Raw genomic sequence first — 22,270 nt, 5'->3', positions numbered from 1 at the left:
TCGGAGCTGAAATCAAGAAAAGCTACGAAACTGCACAAAAGCAGGAGTCTGAGATCTACCAGCTGAAGAGAAAGCTTCAGGTGCAGGAGCAGAAGACAGAAGCTGCAAACCTCCTCAGTCAACAGAGATTTGACGAGATGGCTGCAAGGTACGAGGCAGAAATAAAAAAGCTCTCGCACCAAAGCAACACTGAAGACCAGGAGAAGGTGACCCTTTTGGAAGAGCGGGTCCGCCAGGGGGACACCCAAAACCTGCAACTCAGGAAAGATAAGGAGGTTCTCTCTCAGCAGCTGACAGAGACCACAAACCAGCTGCTTAGCAGAGAGACTGAACTCCTGGAGAGCAGCCAAGCGTTGCAGACACGATGCGACGCTCTAGAAGCTGAGCTTCAGAAAGAGCTGGCTGCGAAAGAACGTAGCCAGGAGACTAACGTCCAACTGATGGACGAGAGAAAGGAACTAGTAGCCAAGTTCCAAAAGGACCTAGCCATTTCACAGCAGCGCTTGGAGACAAGTGTCATTCTGCTGGAGACAAACGTCAACAAGCTTGAGGCTGAAAAAAAGGAAATGGACGACCAGCTCACAAAGGTCCTGGCAGAGAAACAAAGCCATGTCGCCCAAGTGGAAGCTTTGCAGACAGCCCAAAAGGTTCTGGATGCAAAGTTCAAAAGGGAGCTGGACAAGAACGACAACTTGGCGACAAAGCTACGAGAGGTGGAGGACAACAACAAAGATCTGGCTGAGAAGCAAAAGAGCTTGGAGAAAGACCTCCAACAGGAGTGTGCTCTCGTCAAATCCATGGAGGAAGACCTGGCAAATGAAGCATATCGCTCTCAGGCCAAAGTCATAGAGGTCCAGGACGACAACAAGGACCTGGAGAAGCTCTGTCTGAAACTGAAGAAGAGGAAAGCAGTTTTCTCTCCCTTCATGAAGAAGATCAAGGACCCGCAGGCAGAGCTGCAAAGGATGAAGGACAAGATGCACGAGAAGGAGATGAAGAAGAAAGCCAAGCGGGAGAAGGAGGAGAAAGAGCGGGAGGAGAAGCAGAAGAAGAGGGGTATGTTCAGCCACCGGGAAAACCGGTGTGGCAGTGACAGCAAGGTGGAGGAGGCTGCCAGTTGTTCAGCGGAGGCTGGACAACAGTAACTCCCCCCTTCCCCTCTCCAGCCTTCCCACCTTCCTCTCTCCACCCTTCGCCCCTTCGACTCTCCATCCTTCATCCCTCCCTCCTACTCTACCTCCGTCACCTCCATCTACCTCACCACTCCTTCCACCCACTCCCCCCACCCACTCCTCCTCCCCCCCCCCCCCCCTCCCCCCCATTCAGCAGCACGGTTGCTCAGTGTTCAGTACTGCAGCCTCACAGAGACACCACCACCCGTCCCTTTGTGTGGAGTTTGCATATACTCCCTGTGTCTGCGTGGGTCTCCTGGTTACCAGGTTTCCCACTAAATCACAAAAATATGCACTTTAGGGTTTTCTCCTGGCGCTCAGGTTTTCCCACAATGTATACATATATAAAAATATATGTATGTATTTAAAAAAAACACAATTCCATCCCCCCCCCCCCCCCCCCCCTGTGTGTGTGAGTGAGAGTGTGTGTGTGTGTGTGTGTGTGTGTGTGTGTGTGTGTGTGTGTGTGTGTGTGTGAGTGTGAGTGAGAGTGTGTGTGTGTGTGTGTGTGTGTGTGAGTGAGAGTGTGTGTGTGTGTGTGTGTGTGTGTGTGTGTGTGTGTGTGTGTGTGTGTGTGAGTGAGAGTGTGTGTGTGTGTGTGTGTGTGTGTGTGTGTGTGTGTCTGTGTCTAACACAGGGTGCGTCAGTGCAGTAGTACTGTGGTAGTAGTGCTTGTAGGTAGTGCATGTTGCATGTCGCTTCTACTTGCTTCTTTCTGCTTTCAGCTACGGCCACCGGCTCGCCTCCTTTGGGGGTGAAAAGAGGAGCAGAGTTTGTCTCCTCCTGCCGGTACATAGCCTCTCCACCACCAAGACTCCTACAGTGCCTCCTCGCGGCCACACACGGTTAACTGGGTACCTCACAGTCCCAGGCTAAACTGTAGGAGATCGACTGTAGATTGAAACCAAGATTTGTATTTATTTTTGATGCATTTATTGCAATTTAAAACTTTGTGTGTGAATTTTTTTAAATGTTATATAAATGATTATTTACAAACCTTGAAAACAAATTGGGTACAAAATGTGAAGTATGTCTTCTTAACAAAGGTAACAATTGTCATGTCCGTGATTAAAACGCCCTATCAGAATGTTCAGGGGTATTATGGGTAGGGCGGAGGAAGTGGTATTAAATTTGCATGTCTGTGTGTGGTCCATATTATTTGGATCAGGGCTGTTACAGTGTAATGGCCGTTAAACCAGAAAGCCAGAGAGACTCACTGAAAGCAGACAATATGGCAGGTCACATGACTCCTCTTTCTTCTGTGGAAAGACAGACATTTACACTATAATGTATGTGTACAGCACGGCGCTTCTGGCACAACAGAGCAACAATATCACCAGCTATCAGATGTGAGCTCGCATGTGTGTACCTGTCACATCGTTTACACTGGAGAGACGATCACACAGAACAGGTGATGAGGCACATTGCAATGTGTCATCAGTCCACCAGGTGTCAGGCTTTCTCCTCCCTTTCAATTCTAATAGCCGAATGACATCCGTGGAGTAAAATCACATCTGGAGTAACAACAGCACACAGGTTTCTGTTGAGGGTCAGAGGGGTCATAGAGTGTATTCATGTGATCACAGAGCAAACAGGCCAAACAATGGCCTAATTAATGCATTCATTCAGCATTACATGAGTCACAACATGATTAAAACTGAATTTGAGATTTTTTATGAAAAATTACCTGACCTTTTTGACCCCTTTGGGTTTTTAAAACGTGTTTTTGGGCTTTAAAGTTTCTGATCAAATAATCACCAGCAAACTTGGAGCAGTGTTGAGGGATGACGTGTCTATTATTGCTTAATACTTTTCGGATAACAAAATGTCGAAATGCATGCATCAGATCCGTTTCATATCCAGTCACTTGCTCATCTAATTAACCTGTGATTCAATTAATATCGGAGGGCTTACTAGAGCCTGACACCAGAAACCCCAACACACCCAGCCTTATCTGAACAGGTTTATATCTGAACAAATGAATACAGCGGAGCTACAAGAGTGGACGGCTTCCACTTCTATTTCAACTGAAATCTATTGAAGTTCAGTGTATTTGAATGCTAAACAGCAAGATGTTCATACATGCTGACATTGCTTAGGAAGCTTCTTAGCCACCATTGATGCCTCTCATAGACAGCAAAGCTATCAAAGCTGAAAAACGACATGAAATAAGTGATCATGAATTAAAAATAAACCAAACCAAACTCTTCCCAAAAATAATAAAAAAGTTCAAATGAACTATTATATTTTTACCCTTCTATTGATTACTTTATATATTTATTTAATTAATTTCCTTTTTTATCTACTAAATGTATTTCTGCATTCAAATATTAGAGCGTACACACTGTGCAGATAACATGTCACTCTTTTGGCATTCAGATGCAGCTGTATATTTTTACATTATTGGGTGTAAAGTGTTGCTCTCACACACCAGCAGGTGGAGACAGAGACCTGAGGGCAGCAACAATACAACCACAGGCCTGCTTACTGAGGCTGCTTGCAGTGATCATGAGATGGGAGCAGGTTGGAGAGCACACGCACTAAAACACCCTCATAAGCATCAGTCTACAAATTCCAAAGTATTATTCAGCAGCCCAATCATGAAAGAGAGGCTACTGAGTGAACGATTCAGGGTTATTTGGGGTAATCCAAAAAACACTGTTTCGTGCCACATGCCTGATGAATCAGTCGACTGTGGAGTGGTAGGATTCACAAGACAAACATATACCCGTTGTTGCCCTTGAGTTCTGGTCTGGTTTCATGTTCACACTGGCTTTTTATAAATAAGCCAAGAGCTGTAAACAAAGTAATACAGATTGATTGGACAGTTATTTCTTGTCCTGAGCACATCAGCAGCAGCACTACGTGGACCCATGTGGTGACACTTAATGGCACTCTGCTGGTTTTTAGATGGTTCTGAATCAAATTCTCTGGCTGCCTTTTTGAGCTCCTCGTCATGACATTCTGTGACATATTGGTCACACTTGGCTGTCTGGCAGATGATGCGGATCCTCGGTCCCGTTCTGCAGTACATATGGGAGATGTTTCAGATTGTCAGGAATTTATTTCATCCGTGGCAGCAAAACATAGTTTCCAGGAAAAAATATTGTTTCATATTCAGGCTAATAAAGTTTCTTAAAGCAATTGCTTCCTTGACAGTTAATGATCAAACCTTTGCTTTCAAGGTCCAGTGTAGGATTTAAATTCTCCACACTGGCCTGTAACAGAGCACACCTCGTGATGCACAAATTCACACAGCTCCTAACTGTCACATGCCCCTGTGAGTTATTCCTATCTACTAACTGTTTTTAATGATTTATTTGGAGTCAGAATATTAAAAAGTAAATTACTTGCTCATAGATGCTCATTTGCTTATTATAGAGACAAAGTTGTACTTTCAGGGCTGTAATAAAAAGCTGTGGTGTCAGCAGATGGGGGCACTGGGTCTTTTTTTTCCGTTGCAGTGCTAATGCATCGCTGCAATGGCCCCTGGTGGCAGCTGAAGCCATGACACGTGCTTCCTCAAGACCCACAGCTGCCTTAGTGAGAAGAGAGATGAAGATACAAGCATTATCTGATACCTGCTTGTCCTACAGGTCGCTGGACGAGGTTCAGCCTGGAACCTGCTGAGCGACAACCATTCATGCTCACATTCACACCTCTGGACAATTCAGAGTCAATGTATAATTCAATGTTTAACTTTATTTAGTTTAATACAAACTTTATTAAACTTATGTATTTAAAACTGTACAGGATATTGCAGGCAGTCGCCACCCCGTTCAACAGATACATGCACAGAAATTAACAAATAAATAGAATCTAAAACCAAACACAATCCACAAAAATCACAATGGTTATAATGTTGAGTTTTTTGTTGAGGTTTAGTTTGATGGTGAGTGTAACTGCTTGGAGGGTGTGAGACATCTATGTATATCCATCCTCATACATGTTTATATCACTACAGCTGATGAAACAGCCACTGCAAAGAGTTCATCAGCTGACATCAGATGGAAAGTGTGATGTTTGTTTTTGTAAAGTGAAAAGAGGAAGAGGAGGTCAGATGATATTTCTGTGAATCACAGTGCGTTTACATGTTCTCATGTGTAAACAAGATAACATCTGACCATATTGGATCATGTTTTTCTAGTTTAATCACAGATTACAATGATTTTATAAACAAGAAATATGACTTTATGATCACTTTTAAATAATATAGCAATTTGACACGTGGTAGCAAGTGGATGGATTTCGAGGCTTCATATACGGATGGTCTTCCTCCTTCTGGCTTTCACACTTTCTTTCTACAGGAAAAAAACTGAAAGAAATGTTGTAGAAATGTTCAAATAAGCAGAGAAGACATGGGTCAAATGCAGTGTTGCCACAGTTACTTTCAAAAAGTACTGACTACTGACTACTCCTTTAAAAAGTAACTTAAGTTACTGACTACTTGATTTTAAAAGTAACTAAGTTAGATTACAAGTTACTTCATTAGTTACATTCAACGATTTTGCCAATACTCACTTTATTGATGTGCTTTTTTAACAGTAACATCAACAATGTATCCACTGACATTTTAAGTTGCACTTGAAAACTATTTCCTGAAAGAAAATACATGTTTTTATATAAAAAAAAATAAAAAACAGTCTTTCTTGTATTCACTTAATGTCAATAATTCTTTTGCATATTGTAATGGCAGTAACATCATGAATGAACATTTTATGAATAGTGAACCAACATTAGAGCAGCAAGGATTGGTTTTATGAAACAAATGAGCACAGTCCTCAAGTATGAGCGGCGTGATGACGAAGGGAGGGGGCGGGGCCAGCAAGCAGCGAGACATTTCTCCACTAAACACTCAAGAGAGACTGCGCTCGCATTTCAGCACAGACTGAGTTAGCAGGAGCTCCGTGAAATCGAGAACTCGTGTTGTTTATTAACACGCTGCGCCTTTTCACCGTCACCGGGCAAATCTTTTTTTTTTACTGACAAAAATAGTAACGCACCGTGTATTTGGATAAGTAACTGTAATCTGACTACTGGTTTGGCAATAGTAGCGCATTAGACTACTCGTTACTGAAAAAAGTAGTCCGACTACAGTAACGCGTTAGTGGCATCACTGGACATATGTAACTTGTGTCTGTGCTGTGTTTTTAAATGAAAACCTCATCGCTGCCATATATATATATATATATATATATATATATATATATATATATATATATATATGTAACCTACTTCCGGCCGAGTACTTTTAATTTGAAGGGACAGAACGGAAGTGTGAGTGGTCGGAATGTTGGCTAGTTGTTCAAGGCTGAAGGGCTAGAAAAATAAAGTGCGACCCGTTCCGTGAATGGAGTTTCCCGTTTCTTTATTTTATTATATCTAAGTATAGGCGCAATTACAACCGCTCAGTTACATTGGTGGCAGCGGTGGGATGTTTTCTGCTTGGACGCCCATCGTGAGATAAGTGTATTGACGACAAACAGACGAAGCAGTTCATGAAAAAGTTAGCTAAGCAAGTAGCCAAGCTACTAGCGTCGTTAGGTTAGCTTTGCACAGTCTAGTTAGCCCGTGTCGTGACTCGCCTGAGGACTTCGCCCTTCTTCTCACCGTCGTTATTAGTTTAGTTAAAGAGTGAAACGGCATAAAGAAGGAAACGACAAAAGATCAGCAAAATGTGGAAGTTTGAGGAGGACCCGCTGGGCTACAGGGAGCGGCGTGGGGAAAGACCGTCTGCCAGCAACATAAAGATTGAACTTCCACCGCCCTTCGCGGGAGACGAAAATCAAAGTTTCCCCTGCTGGGCCAGACAATATGAGGTTGCTGTAAAGGCATTAGTGGATGGAGGTGACTATGACTATGAACTGGTCAGGATTTTGCCAACGCGACTGACCAAGGCTGCTTTTCTGCTATGGGATAGCCTGTCTGCAGCGGTTCAGGCCGACTACACTGCAGTAAAAGAGAAATTGCAGGAGGCATTTGGACAAAGACATTTTCTGGACTGTTTCAGAGCAAACATTTCTGCCCGCCTTCGTGCCCCAGGTGAGAGCTTGGATGTTTTTGCAGCAGAAATAAGTAAGCTAGTTCAGGAAGCATTCCCAGGCTATGGTGACGTAGCTCAGAGAGAAGAGAAGTTTCGTAGGTTTCTGGCGGGGCTCGACCCAGTCCTGAGAGCTAAATGTCACGAGCAAGGGGCTACTGATCTGGAGGAGGCCCTGGTCATTGCCAGTCGATGTGAGATGGCCCGTGAGGCTTTAAAGATGGACTGTGGTAACACTCTGGTACGCCAGACTCCGACTGGCAGTGGTGCGGCAGCAATGGTGCACTCTGTATCTGATGGAGGGGGTTTGTACAGAACCATGGACAGACTTACGGAGGACATGAGAGAAATGAGAATGGAAATGAGACGAATGGCAGAGGAAAACAATAGACTGAAAACCAGCAACTGGAGAGAGGAAGAAAAAATCTCTCACCCAGCGCGTGGAGGCCAGTGCCAGTGTATGTGTGGAGAACAAGGCTGCCAGTCGCGTCGCCCACGGGGTGACCCGAGGGGGCATTCCCCTGATCGTGGCTAGCGCGAACGAGAAGCAGAAGGAGGTCCCAGTTACCGGGCGTCCTACAGTGACCGGGCCCCCTCTCCAAATTGGCGGGGCCCTAGACCTGCCAGAGGCTCCTTTCATGATGACTCACAGCAAAGACGAGGAGTGCGTTTTCTTTCTCCAAAGAGGGAAGAGAGATGTAGCTGATGTTGCGGCCCAAACACCAGCTATCGCACTTGGGGGCCCTTTGGAGCGGGAAATGCTCCCCATATCAACAGGTGACACCAAAATACATGACACCACAGAACTGCAGCATACGTCATATGTGAGGGGCAGCATTGAAGGGACTGAAATCAGTATATTGGTGGACTCTGGAGCAACTGAGTCATTCATCAGTGCTGATTTCCGCATGTCCGTTCCAGCACTGCGTAAACGCCCCCTAAATCCAAATTTCATTGCTGCACGTGCTGTGAATGGGCAGGTGCTTGACACATTGGGCACCATAACAGCCACCCTACACCTAGGGAATGACTCATGGCAGCAAGTATTTCATGTGCTTAGGGGGTCTACACAAACAGCACTATTGGGACTTGACTTTCTTATCGCTAACCATGCACTCCTGGACTATGCTCGGGGCAAACTACAATTATGGGACACTGTAATTCCCCTTTTGTGCAGCAAAGACTTGATTCCAGAGTGTTGCAATGTGTCCATTACCACTACCACAACACTGCCCCCCCTCAGCGAGATGCTGGTTCCAGTAAATGTGTCCCCAGCCGGGCTTATGGGCCAGCTCCCTGCCTTTGTGGGCTACTTGGCACCTAACCTCCAAAGCACATGTGGGTGTGTTGTGGCTCACACAGTGACGTCAGTGAAAGATGGGGTCACCACTGCCCGCATGCTAAACACTACAGATCAGGACATTGTGCTCAGAGAGGGCATGCACCTGGGGGAGTTTTTCTCGGTGGATGAGTCCGAGCTGGTATCGCTCCCACGGATTGCAGCCGACACAGTCTCTGCTATTTCACCTACTGAACTGCCCCCTGTGTCACTAGAGGATTCGCCCGCTAATCAGCAACAGAAATTGCGATTGGGTGCTTTACTAGTAAAACACAGGGAGATTTTCAGCACATCAAAAAAGGTGACAGGCAAATGTACACTTGTCGAACATCACATCAAAACCAACAACCATTCTCCCCTGCGACAGCGTGCCTACCGGACCTCACCAGACAAGCGAGAGGAAATAGACAAGCAGGTGGCAGCCCTGTTAGCTGATGGGGTGATTGAGGAAAGCAGCAGCCCCTGGGCCTCGCCGGTCGTCCTAGTGAGGAAGAAAAATGGTGAGTGGAGGTTTTGCATTGACTATCGTCGCTTGAACAGTGTAACCACCAAAGACTCACATCCTCTCCCCAGGCTGGATGACACCTTGGACGCGTTAGCTGGCTCCATGTGGTTCAGCACCCTGGACTTCTCTAATGGTTACTGGCAGGTGGAGGTCGCTGAGGGGGACAGGGAGAAAACTGCCTTCACCACCGGCAGGGGCCTCTACCAGTGGCGGTCGATGCCTATGGGCCTCACTAACTCACCTGCAACCTTTCAGCGTATGATGGAGCTAGTGCTCAGGGGGCTTCCCTGGCAGGTTTGCATGGTCTATCTGGACGATGTGCTGATCTACAGCCCCACATTTGAGGATCACCTGTCCTCTCTGTGTGAAGTTTTCTCAAGGATTCAGGCAGCAGGCCTCAGGCTAAACCCTAAAAAGTGTCATTTTGTCATTTGTCATGTTGTGTCTCGCCACGGCCTGCAGCCGGACCCTCGAAACACCGACAAAGTCAGAACATGGCCCACCCCTCAGAATCCGACTGAGGTGAGAGCATTTGTGGGCCTTTGCTCCTACTACAGACGTTTTATTAAGGACTTTGCCCAGTGTGCAGCTCCTCTGCACCACTTAACATGCAAAGACATAAAGTTCCAGTGGACAGCTGAAGCTGAGGCAGCCTTTCATTATCTGAAGGGAGTACTCTCATCGGCCCCAGTTGTCGTAATGCCTGTCTTCCACATTCCCTTTAAGGTGTACACCGACGCCTCCAGGGATGCTGTGGGGGCTGTGCTGGCTCAGGACAAAGAAGGGCTAGAAAGAGTGGTGGTGTACGCTAGTCAGTCACTGGCTCCCACGGAAAGACGCTGGTCCACTTTCGACAGAGAGTTGTGGGCTGTGGTGTGGGCTGTACGTCAGTTCAGACATTACATTGGTTCAGCGGCCTTCACCATCATAACTGATCATAAGCCTCTGCTGGGCCTTCGCACCATGTCAATTGACAAAGACCCCACAGGAAGGAGAGCGAGATGGTTATTAGAACTGGACCCTTTTAATTGGGTCATGCAGCACAAAGAGGGTCAGCAGCATATCAACGCTGACGCTCTCTCAAGGCGGCCTCAGGACCCCGAGCCTTGTGTGGACAATAACACCTCTCAGGAGACAGCTGCTCAGGTGAATGCTGTAGGCTCAGACAGGGAATCAGATGTCCCCCGATCTCAACCAAGAGCCGCGGACCCCTGCACCTCGGACCTCACCACAAGCAGCTACAGAGCGTGAGGTCGATGACGTGTCTTTCATACATGCACTTTCACGTGATGGGACCGGAATGAAAGAGCTGCAAAGGTCCGATCCTGACATAAGTGCAGTGTTGCAATGGATTGAGGGGAGCGGTTTCTCGTCACATGACAGGTAGCTCTCGTCGACGTTGGAAATTATGGACTGAATACCCCCCGTCTTTCTGCTAAAGATGGACTGCTCCGCCGGACAGTGAAATCTTCCCGCACGGGGAGTGATCTAAGTCAAGTGGTCGTGCCCTCCTCACTGGTTCCTGATGTGCTGCAGCACCTACATGGAGGCCCTGCCTCAGCACACTTTTCTGCGGAGCGAGTATGGGAATGGGCAAGGCAAACCTGTTATTGGCCCTCTATGTTCAAGGATATTCAACAGTGGTGCGAGCTGTGTGTCCCATGCCAAACGCGTAGAGCCCCTGCACCCAAGCATCGAGCGCCGATGGGGGGGGCAACTGACATTCTTGAACTGCCTATGACTGTTAAGGGTAACAGATATGTGTTAGTGGTAGAAGACTACTTTACAAAGTTTGTGAATCTGTATGCTCTTCCTAACCAAACAGCTCGGTCTGTAGCGCAGTGTTTGTTTGAGGACTATGTGTTAGTACATGGTATTCCAGAAACACTTCACAGTGATCAGGGTCGGCAGTTTGAAGCCGAGGTTGTGCAAAGACTGTGTCTCCTTTTAGGGATTAAGAAAACACGCACCACCCCATATAATCCCAAATCGGATGGCATGGTGGAACGTTTTAATCGGACCCTCATTGACCAGCTTGCCAAGTCACTGCTTGCTGGTGGTGGTGAATCGGATGATTATCTGAAACATGTGGCTTTTGCCTATAACACATCTGTTCATTCAAGTACCAACTACACTCCCTACTATTTGACTCATGGACGAGAAGCTCGGGTCCCGGTGGATGTGTTGGTGCCGTCACTGGCGTGCTCGGACTTACCTTCTTCTCATGCTGACTTTGTGACCTCTCTGGCAGAGAAGCTGGAGACTGCTTTTGGTGGTGCCAGACAGGGCGGCACCCAGGCTCGAGAGAAACAGAAGCTGTACTATGATGGCGTAACCCGCCACAAGCCATATGTAGAAGGAGATCTGGTGTGGCTTCAGAACCCCACGGAGGACCGTATGAAGCTTGCCCCTCACTGGAAGGGGCCATACAGGGTCCTGGCTGTGTTGGGCTCTCAGGGAGAACCTGGGCTCACGTATCATATTGCCGGTCCCTTTGACTCTGATGGACAGGGGCAGAGAGTCCATTATGACAGGCTGAAACCTTATACACTGCCGCTGATCCCTGGTTCTTCAAGTTGCCCTCCGGCTTTGCCTCTTCGGGTTTACTCGCAGCAGGAGGAACAAATAGACTATGGGCACGGGGCGACTGAAGAGCTTCCCGTTGCTGCTGGAACAGGGACTGCTCAGGTTTCGGGCACCGGGGTGCCACAACAGACGGTGTCCCGTTCAGGACGAGCTGTGAGACAGCCAGTGCGTTTCAAGGACTTTGTTGGTTATGGTTAGCCAATGTGTTTCGATGTGTGGGCAGGGTGTCTGACACTATTTTGTATTGTTTATGTTTTATGTGCGAATTCAGTGCGACATACTGTTCGTTGTCTGTTTTTGTTTTTTTGTCTAACCCGAATGTAAAAAAAAAAAAGAAAAGAAAAAAAACTCTTCACGAATGTATCAACCGTTTCGGGACACTGCTCTGTTGTAATCAAGTCCCACACGTTCCGGGTCGGACGTTGTCCACTCAGTTGTGGCACATGGTATGTCTGGATGCTATGGGTGTCAGCATTATTTCATGTACATTGCTTCATGTTTTGTGGGACTGGGCATTGGTATGTTTTTTTGTTTTTTTCTCTTTGTTATGGCAGCATGTTGCTGTGAATGGTTTCGTTATTATTAATTACACTTCTGTTATAGAAACGGGGACGTTTCTTTTCAGAGGAGGGGAGGTAAAATAAAGTGCGACCCGTTCCGTGAATGGAGTTTCCCGTTTCTTTATTTTATTATATCTAAGTATAGGCGCAATTACAACCGCTTGGTTACATATATACATATATATATATACATATATATATATATATATATATACATATATATATATATATACGTATATATATATATATACATATATATATATATATATATATACGTATATATATATATACATATATATATATATATACGTATATATATATATACATATATATATATATATACGTATATATATATGTATAGAGAGAGAGAGAGAGAGAGAGAGAGAGAGAGAGAGAAAGTAAAAAAAACACAAAAGTGAAAAACAAACCCAAATACAAGTTCAAAATGTGAATGAATGACATCATTCCCCCCCCCCCCCCCCTTTTCCTTCATAGTCCATTCTGATGACATCACAGAGAGATATCACAGGATTGAGGCAGTGGCTTTGATTCCAGAATCTGAACTCAAGGGATCAAAGGCAGTGGCTTTGATCCCTGAGTCTACAGAGTGTATAAATAGCAGGCGAGCACATCATTCAGTGTGGTGTTTTTGAGATACGATCTAGTGCAGATACAATCTATTACAGATACGATCTACGACAGATACGGTTTCATACAGGACCATTTACTACTGTAGGATTTCAATCGACAGCGATGCAGTCTATGTCAGAATCCAGTGTGCCCCAATCTGCTACAGCCTGTGCCATGGACGGAAGAACCCAGCAAGCAGACCAGCAAAGATCTGCTGGCGGTCCAGGGGGCCGTCCAGCACGTCAGTATGGTCACAAACCTTCGGTCACTACAGCGATGCAGAAAATCCACTGCAACAACGGAGAGGTTCAGGGACTGAAGCAGTTCGAGGATGAATACTGGACAGAAAGGACAAACTTCTGTCACATGATTCACAAGCGCAAAGTGCGTGTGAACCATCTGCAGAGTCTTATGGAGATCCGAGAGGAGCAGTTCGGAGCTGAAATCAAGAAAAGCTACGAAACTGCACAAAAGCAGGAGTCTGAGATCTACCAGCTGAAGAGAAAGCTTCAGGTGCAGGAGCAGAAGACAGAAGCTGCAAACCTCCTCAGTCAACAGAGATTTGACGAGATGGCTGCAAGGTACGAGGCAGAAATAAAAAAGCTCTCGCACCAAAGCAACACTGAAGACCAGGAGAAGGTGACCCTTTTGGAAGAGCGGGTCCGCCAGGGGGACACCCAAAACCTGCAACTCAGGAAAGATAAGGAGGTTCTCTCTCAGCAGCTGACAGAGACCACAAACCAGCTGCTTAGCAGAGAGACTGAACTCCTGGAGAGCAGCCAAGCGTTGCAGACACGATGCAACGCTCTAGAAGCTGAGCTTCAGAAAGAGCTGGCTGCGAAAGAACGTAGCCAGGAGACTAACGTCCAACTGATGGACGAGAGAAAGGAACTAGTAGCCAAGTTCCAAAAGGACCTAGCCATTTCACAGCAGCGCTTGGAGACAAGTGTCATTCTGCTGGAGACAAACGTCAACAAGCTTGAGGCTGAAAAGAAGGAAATGGACGACCAGCTCACAAAGGTCCTGGCAGAGAAACAAAGCCATGTCGCCCAAGTGGAAGCTTTGCAGACAGCCCAAAAGGTTCTGGATGCAAAGTTCAAAAGGGAGCTGGACAAGAACGACAACTTGGCGACAAAGCTACGAGAGGTGGAGGACAACAACAAAGATCTGGCTGAGAAGCAAAAGAGCTTGGAGAAAGACCTCCAACAGGAGTGTGCTCTCGTCAAATCGATGGAGGAAGACCTGGCAAATGAAGCATATCGCTCTCAGGCCAAAGTCATAGAGGTCCAGGACGACAACAAGGACCTGGAGAAGCTCTGTCTGAAACTGAAGAAGAGGAAAGCAGTATTCTCTCCCTTCATGAAGAAGATCCAGGACCCGCAGGCAGAGCTGCAAAGGATGAAGGACAAGATGCACGAGAAGGAGATGAAGAAGAAAGCCAAGCGGGAGAAGGAGGAGAAAGAGCGGGAGGAGAAGCAGAAGAAGAGGGGTATGTTCAGCCACCGGGAAAACCGGTGTGGCAGTGACAGCAAGGTGGAGGAGGCTGCCGGTTGTTCAGCGGAGGCTGGACAACAGTAGCTCCCCCTTTCCCCTCTCCAGCCTTCCCACCTTCCTCTCTCCACCCTTCGCCCCTTGGACTCTCCATCCTTCCTCCCACCCTCCTACTCTACCTCCGTCACCTCCATCTACCTCACCACTCCTTCCACCCACTCCCCCCCCCCCCCCCCCATTCAGCAGCACGGTTGCTCAGTGTTCAGCACTGCAGCCTCACAGAGACGCCACCACCCGTCCCTCTGTGTGGAGTTTGCATATACTCCCTGTGTCTGCGTGGGTCTCCTGGTTACCAGGTTTCCCACTAAATCACAAAAATATGCACTTTAGGGTTTTCTCCTGGCGCTCAGGTTTTCCCACAATGTATACATATATAAAAATATGTGTATGTATTTAAAAAAAACACAATTCCATCTCCCCCCCCCCCCCGTGTGTGTGAGTGAGAGTGTGTGTGTGTGTGTGTGTGTGTGTGTGTGTGTGTGTGTGTGTGTGTGTGTGTGTGTGAGTGAGTGAGTGAGTGAGTGAGTGAGTGAGTGAGTGAGTGAGTGAGTGTGTGAGTGAGTGAGTGAGTGAGTGAGTGTGTGTGTGTGTGTGTGTGAGTGAGAGTGTGTGTGTGTGTGTGTGTGTCTAACACAGGGTGCGTGTGAAGCGTCAGTGCAGTAGTACTGTGGTAGTAGTGCTTGTAGGTAGTGCATGTTGCATGTCGCTTCTACTTGCTTCTTTCTGCTTTCAGCTACAGCCACCGGCTCGCCTCCTTTGGGGGTGAAAAGAGGAGCAGAGTTTGTCTCCTCCTGCCGGTACATAGCCTCTCCACCACCAAGACTCCTACAGTGCCTCCTCGCGGCCACACACGGTTAACTGGGTACCTCACAGTCCCAGGCTAAACTGTAGGAGATCGACTGTAAATTGAAACCCAGATTTGTATTTATTTTTGATGCATTTATTGTAATTTAAAACTTTGTGTTTGAATGTTTTTAAATGTTATATAAATGATTATTTACAAACCTTGAAAACAAATTGGGTACAAAATGTGAAGTCTGTCTTCTTAACAAAGGTAACAATTGTCATGTCCGTGATTAAAACGCCTCAGAATGTTCAGGGGTATTATGGGTAGGGCGGAGGAAGTGGTATTCTATTAAATTTGCATGTCTGTGTGTGGTCCATATTATTTGGATCAGGGCTGTTACAGTGTAATGGCTGTTAAACCAGAAAGCCAGAGAGACTCACTGACAGCAGACAATATGGCAGGTCACATGACTCCTCTTTCTTCTGTGGAAAGACAGACATTTACACTATAATGTATGTGTACAGCACGGCGCTTCTGGCACAACAGAGCAACAATATCAACAGCTATCAGATGTGTGCTCGCATGTGTGTACCTGTCACATCGTTTACACTGGAGAGACGATCACACAGAACAGGTGATGAGGCACGTTGCAATGTGTCATCAGTCCACCAGGTGTCAGGCTTTCTCCTCCCTTTCAATTCTAATAGCCGAATGACATCCGTGGAGTAAAATCACATCTGGAGTAACAACAGCACACAGGTTTCTGTTGAGGGTCAGAGGGGTCATAGAGTGTATTCATGTGATCACAGAGCAAACAGGCCAAACAATGGCCTATGCATTCATTCAGCATTACATGAGTCACAACATGATTAAAACTGAATTTGAGATTTTTTATGAAAAATTACCTGACCTTTTTGACCCCTTTGGGTTTTTAAAACGTGTTTTTGGGCTTTAAAGTTTCTGAACAAATAATCACCAGCAAACTTGGAGCAGTGTTGAGGGATGACGTGTCTATTATTGCTTAATACTTTTCGGATAACAAAATGTCAAAATGCATGCATCAGATCCGTTTCATATCCAGTCACTTGCTCATCTAATTAACCTGTGATTCAATTAATATCGGAGGGCTTACTAGAGCCTGACACCAGAAACCCCAACACACACAGCCTTATCTGAACAGGTTTATATCTGAACAAATGAATACAGCTGAGCTACAAGAGTGGACGGCTTCCACTTCTATTTCAACTGAAATCTATTGAAGTTCAGTATATTTGAATGTTAAACAGCAAGATGTTCATACATGCTTACATTGCTTAGGAAGCTTCTTAGCCACCATTGATGCCTCTCATAGACAGCAAAGCTATCAAAGCTGAAAAACGACATGAAATAAGTGATCATGAATTAAAAATAAACCAAACCAAACTCTTCCCAAAAATAATAAAAAAGTTAAAATGTACTATTATATTTGTACCCTTCTATTGATTACTTTATATATTTATTTAAGTACTTTCCTTGTTTTTTCTACATTTTTTATCTACTAAATGTATTTCTGCATTCAAATATAAGAGTGTACATACTGTGCAGACCTTTCATCTGTCACAGACCACATCACATGTCACTCTTTTGACATTATTCAGATGCAGCTGTATATTTTTACATTAATGGGTGTAAAGTGTTGCTCTCACACACCAGCAGGTGGAGACAGAGACCTGAGGGCAGCGACAATACAACCACAGGCCTGCTTACTGAGGCTGCTTGCAGTGATCATGAGATGGGAGCATAGTGAGATAGATATGGTGGGAAAAATACAAGTTAAGATGAATATTTTGGTAGCAGCAATTTGGGCTAACGCAAATTATGTGATCCAATATTAAGTCGACACAACGACTACAGTTGACGACATAAGAAATGTCACACCGCTCCTCAGTATGCATGTTGATTGACCCAGGACACTCTGGTCCTCTCTGCAGTGGGATTTTGTCATTAAGTTTCTTTCCACTTTTGAATGACTCAGCTTTGCAGTTCTTCTCAGTCTTTTTGGGCCTTTTATTCTATTTTTGTTAGGTCTGTCTCTCCATCCCTCGTCTCTTTCAGCCACATGCCCTATTTCCCAGGCACCTTCAGTGCCTTCTTCCATCCGTCCACCAGATGCCCTTGGACTTTCCCTCCAGTTGCCTGGCCCTCCCCGCCCGCCTCCTCACCTGCGTCTCACTCCTTTGTGCCGTTTGAGTCTTCACCCCTGTGAGAATTTTAGATCATTGTTTTGGTTTGGCCCCCAAACTTCACGTTCATCAACCTCATCTCCAGTTGGATCAGGCAGCTGTCAGTCAATAGCTCTGGTTAGGTCACCGAACACTAACGGTTCTGAAGCAGCACAGAGACACAGTTAGCCACTAGATGGTGGTCAGTGTAGCTGCTCATTGTTCTTAGGAGTTGGAGGAGACCAAAACCGAGCTATACAGGGAGCTAATATTGGACTTGTATGCTGCTGCTGGATGGATAGCTCTCCGCTAGCATGTTAGCCCCATTAACTTTATAAGGTGACGATACATCAAAGTTGTTTTGAGTTTGATATCAATTCGTTTTTCGCAGTTGCTAAGACATATTTTTCAAAAGGTTCTCTTTGTTAAAACTCTACCCATAAAAATCATAAACATATATCTACAATATATCTCAGCAATTGTGAAAACCTAGAATACAATTTGAATCCGTATGAGCTCCGAGGTGGGAATGATGCTGGCTTATGCAAACCCAAAGTGTTCAATCATTAAATTCATAAATAAGACATTATGAAATAAATAAGCACATCATGAATAAAATGCCTAAATATTTTATGGGGCTCATTTTTATATTAAAATGAAAGTGCTCTTTTAAAACAACCTTTGAAATGTTAGAGATAGTTCAACTTTTATTTTTCATTGCTCAGATTTAACATCTCTCTGGTCGTGTCACTTTTACACTCGCAGCTCTGTAATTTAATAAGTGTCACCTGACCGTCTTATATCGGTCCGGATCTGTGCACTCCATTAACCCCAAGGGGTCAGTCGTCGCACCTCATTCCACAGGGTCTTCAATGTGTCTGCGTGCCCCAACTCCACGCCCAACCGCATACACACATCCCTGCCACACTCATGTGGTGATGGCCCAACCCTAAATAACTTCCACAGTGGTCTGACGGACCGGCAGCACCCCCTCCTCGCAGCACAGGGAAGGGACAGCGAGCAAGGAGAAAGTGTGCGAGGAAGAGTGTGTGACAGAAAGAATGTACGAAGATGAGAGTTGACATTTGAGGGGAGGCGATGCTGTCTTAGACTCATGTGGCCACGTGGATTCACACCACGATTGTTATACAGCGACAGATTCAAACTGGACGTATCTCAGGTATTGATCCAAGAACATTCGGAAGAGTCTGGACTTGACCATATCAGCTAAAGGGTTGGACTGGACCATATACCAACAGTTTAGCTCGACTGGCAACTACTGGATAAACATCTTGGACTTACAAGAGCTACAAGTTTGCCGAATAGAGAACTTGTGTAACGGGATATTTGTGATTGATGAGTCAGCGTGATCTTTCCGCAGAAAGGTGAGTGTGCGTGCCTGACCAGCTTACAGAAGATGTCATATTCTCTCTGTGTTTGTCATACATTATGTCCGTGAAGCGCTCTGACTCGTCAACACGGAAATAGAGTATCAGAAAGTCCCCACCAAGTCTGTAAACGGGGCAGAAAGACCCCACCAAAAAAACACCCGAGCATCCGGACATCCTGCCACATGTTCATCAAGGACACCGGAATGAGAAGGTCTCCATGCTGGATTTGATCTCTGGATGTTACAATCTCCTCTTGGACTGGACTTGGGACTGAAGAAAATACGTTTTAAGACTCCACTTCGTCGTTAAGGTCCTGAAGGTTTTACCCCCTGAAGAACTCGCTGTAGAATATTCTTTCCTTACGCTCAGTCATGGATACGCAGGGTGATCCATACCTCAACAAGAAGGCCCTCTGCTCACCCCTGGGTGCTGCCCGCCTATGCCAGTTGGCCATGGGCTGTGCTGTGATTGCCATGGTAGCCCACAGTGCCGGCTACAGTGGCTCACATGGCGTGTTCTGTATGGCGGCGTGGTGCTTCTGCTTCGCCATGTCGGTTGTGGTGTTTTTCCTGGAAGCCACTCGTCTGTACAGCTGCCTTCCCATATCCTGGGACAACCTCACCGTCACATGTGCCGCCTTCGCCACGCTCATGTAAGTAACACGTCGCTGACTCTGCTTCCACATCTCACACCCCACATGTGAGTTCACCAGTCCAACATTTAATTTCACTCACTCGTTAATTCTCAGACCCAGGCAGAATTAAGGCAGAACGTAGCTAAAAGGAGAGTGAATATTCAATTAATAATTAATAAGGTGGATGACGCTCAATAAATGCCAATGTTGCCGAGCGTCTGCTGTAATATATAAATTGAAACTTCTAATATGTCAGTTTGGGTTTACTGCTTGTTTTGCTGCCCCCAAGTGGCCCAAAAACACACAGATTTCCCCCTGGTTTGATGACATCATGTATACATTCGTGTTTTTCTGTCTTCTTCAGGTACGTGACAGCCTCTGTGGTCTACCCACTCTTCTTTGTCCGGTCTGAATGCCCCTACGCTGGTTGCGATGTCCGAAATTTCCGCATCGCTGTGACCGTCTGCTCCATCCTGGGCGTTGTGGCCTACGGGGCTGAAGTGGCCTTGTGCCGAGCCAGGCCAGGCCAGGCGGTGGTGGGCTACATGGCCACCGCCTCTGGCCTCCTCAAAGTCGTTCAGGGCTTCGTGGCCTGCATCATCTTTGGAGCTCTGGCCAACGGGAGCGAGTATTCCCGTTATGCCGCCACGATCTTCTGCGTTGTCGTCTACGCCTCCTGCTTCGCTCTGACGGCACTGGTGGTCGTCATGACAGTGTGCGGGCGGACCAAGGCCGTGCGCTGCCTGCCCTTTGACCGCTTCGTGGTAGTGTGCACCCTCCTGGAAGTTCTGCTCTACCTGAGCGCGTCAGTGGTGTGGCCGGTGTTCTGCTTTGACAAAAAATACGGCTCTCCATGGCGACCATCGTCATGCCCTCAGGGGAAGTGTCCGTGGGACAGCAAGCTCGTTGTGGCGGTGTTCTCCTTTGTCAACTTTGGGCTGTATGTGGCGGATCTGATCTACTCCCAGAGGATACGATTCGTCTCTTCACGTAACCCACGAGTGTAGCACCATATCGGAGCATATTATCGTGTGATTGGCTCAACAGGTTTCAGTTATTCATCTGCTTCACTGTGGATTTTATCTGTGCATGGCCCAGGACGTCACTGGTGCTGCCCATGGTCTAACTGTGAGGCAGCCAGACACCCCACATTCAATGTGACAGCACTGTGGAATGTGATCAAGGAATTTCACCACTATGCTCCCCGTGCCACACCCCTCTGAGGTGACACCCAATCCCTTAACATTAACTCACCCCTTCTGCGTATCCTGCCAAATCCTCATAAACCAAGCAACCACACTCTCTTGCGTCTCATATTGCCGCTCAAATAATACACAAAGTCTGGAATATAAATAGTCAATCTAGCTTCGGCATCTGTGGCATTCTCGTCATCTGCAAACCCCTCACCAGCGACCTAACAGGCATTACCCAGGCTGCCAGAAATAACCACGAGCTGTCTGCACTCATATAGAAGCAGTGAGACAGCATTTATTAGAGGTGGCTGTCTTTAAAACCTCTGCATGAAACATTGACTTCAGTCTGTGAATAAAAAAGCTAGAGTCCGTTTCATCGATGGCGCTGCTAGGATGACCTAAAGTTTGACTGCCATGTGTGAAAACACAGAATATTCACAATTGCACAATCTGAACACGGTCAATGTGACCGAGGAGTGTTTGCACAAGACGTGACCTAATTATGTCCTTAAACAACAGGCCACATGTTAAACACCAACCCACATGTATTTATATTTACTACACTGGCAGTTAGAAACGATCTATGTAGGTCGATGGTTTTCACTCCCCCAGGTTGACATGGGCTTGAAGCTAATCAATATTTTTGCATTCACAATGGATCAAATTACTGTTTATGAAAGGTTTTCTCACATATACAATACATAAATAATTATTACCAGCTCTGCAGATATTAAGTCATTTTACAAGATAAAATCAAGACATAAATCCAAAAACATACCGTATACAATACAGTTCTGTCTTTCTTTTGTTTTGGTTTAGCACATATATATTTTTCTACCTCAGTGTCATCCCATGAATAACATTAAATTACTTGTCGATATTGTGCCTTTAAATGTTATTTGTGTCATGCTTGAATTTAAGATCCTTGAAGTCTGAATACATAATAAAAAGTCTATAATTGTGTATGCGAAGCCACACACACAAAAGTGTTATTCAGGTGGTGTAAGACTCCATCTGCTTCAAAACGCGACTCTGTAATTAATCACCTTTAACTTTAGCTCTAATAATCTTCAGGGTCTTCTGTTTGCGTAGCTACAGTGAAAGACCAGGAATGAAGGCTTTAGTTATAATATGTCTTTGTATAAGCTTCCTCCTTTGCTTCTACATTTCTATTATCTCTTCGCAGTCACCTCCACTTGAACCAGTGTGAGTTCACGGCATGATTTTTATGCATTACCCAGCAGATGTCCTTCATACACACTCTTTGACCGTGACAGTATGAATTTATACCCCAGTATCGCTGCACACTCTGAGGGCAAAGGAGGAGAGGCAGAAGCCTTTCTGGCTGCCACCTTCTCTCTCAGCACTTTTATCTTCTTCTTTCTCTGGAATAACAGAGAAGACGACGTCTAGCTGCCACGACTCGGTCTCTCCTTATCCTCTTCCTTTTCTCTTGATTAAGGCGTCTCTTTCTCACTCTCTCCTCTAACGCCGTCCCTCCAGATTGTACCCATCCAATTTCTCTCTCACACAACCTCCTCCTCCTTTCCACCCTTCACTCCCCTCCGCTTTGGTCACTTCATCTCTTTAATCCAGGATCAATGTATTCCCCTGTCACATCTTTGATTGCTTTGGACATATTATATTAAGTCCTTGGGAAGCCACCGTGCCATAGCATACT

The 22,270-nt window shown here is 46.0% G+C and overlaps 1 protein-coding gene across 1 annotated transcript; it reads left to right on the top strand.

The window, feature by feature from the left end:
- The first annotated feature begins 18,384 nt into the window (after positions 1-18,384).
- LOC311010558 (myeloid-associated differentiation marker-like protein 2) lies at positions 18,385-21,488 on the top strand. Its single transcript, XM_084005104.1, has 2 exons — positions 18,385-19,414; positions 19,761-21,488. Exons 1-2 carry the CDS (start codon positions 19,134-19,136, stop codon positions 20,401-20,403), a joined length of 924 nt encoding a protein of 307 aa, XP_083861230.1. The 5' UTR covers positions 18,385-19,133; the 3' UTR covers positions 20,404-21,488.
- Positions 21,489-22,270: the final 782 nt, after the last annotated feature.

Source organism: Eutrigla gurnardus (genome assembly GCF_963514095.1).
Source record: "Eutrigla gurnardus genome assembly, chromosome: 3".
NCBI lineage: Eukaryota > Metazoa > Chordata > Actinopteri > Perciformes > Triglidae > Eutrigla > Eutrigla gurnardus.
This window is presented reverse-complemented; position numbering and strand designations above follow the sequence as displayed.

Bases quoted from the DNA above. Each gene is read 5' to 3' on its own strand.
- LOC311010558 (XM_084005104.1), top strand. From the start codon at position 19,134: ATGGATACGCAGGGTGATCCATACCTCAACAAGAAGGCCCTCTGCTCA. The intron at 19,415-19,760 runs GTAAGTAACACG...TGTCTTCTTCAG, and splicing joins GCCGCCTTCGCCACGCTCAT to GTACGTGACAGCCTCTGTGG.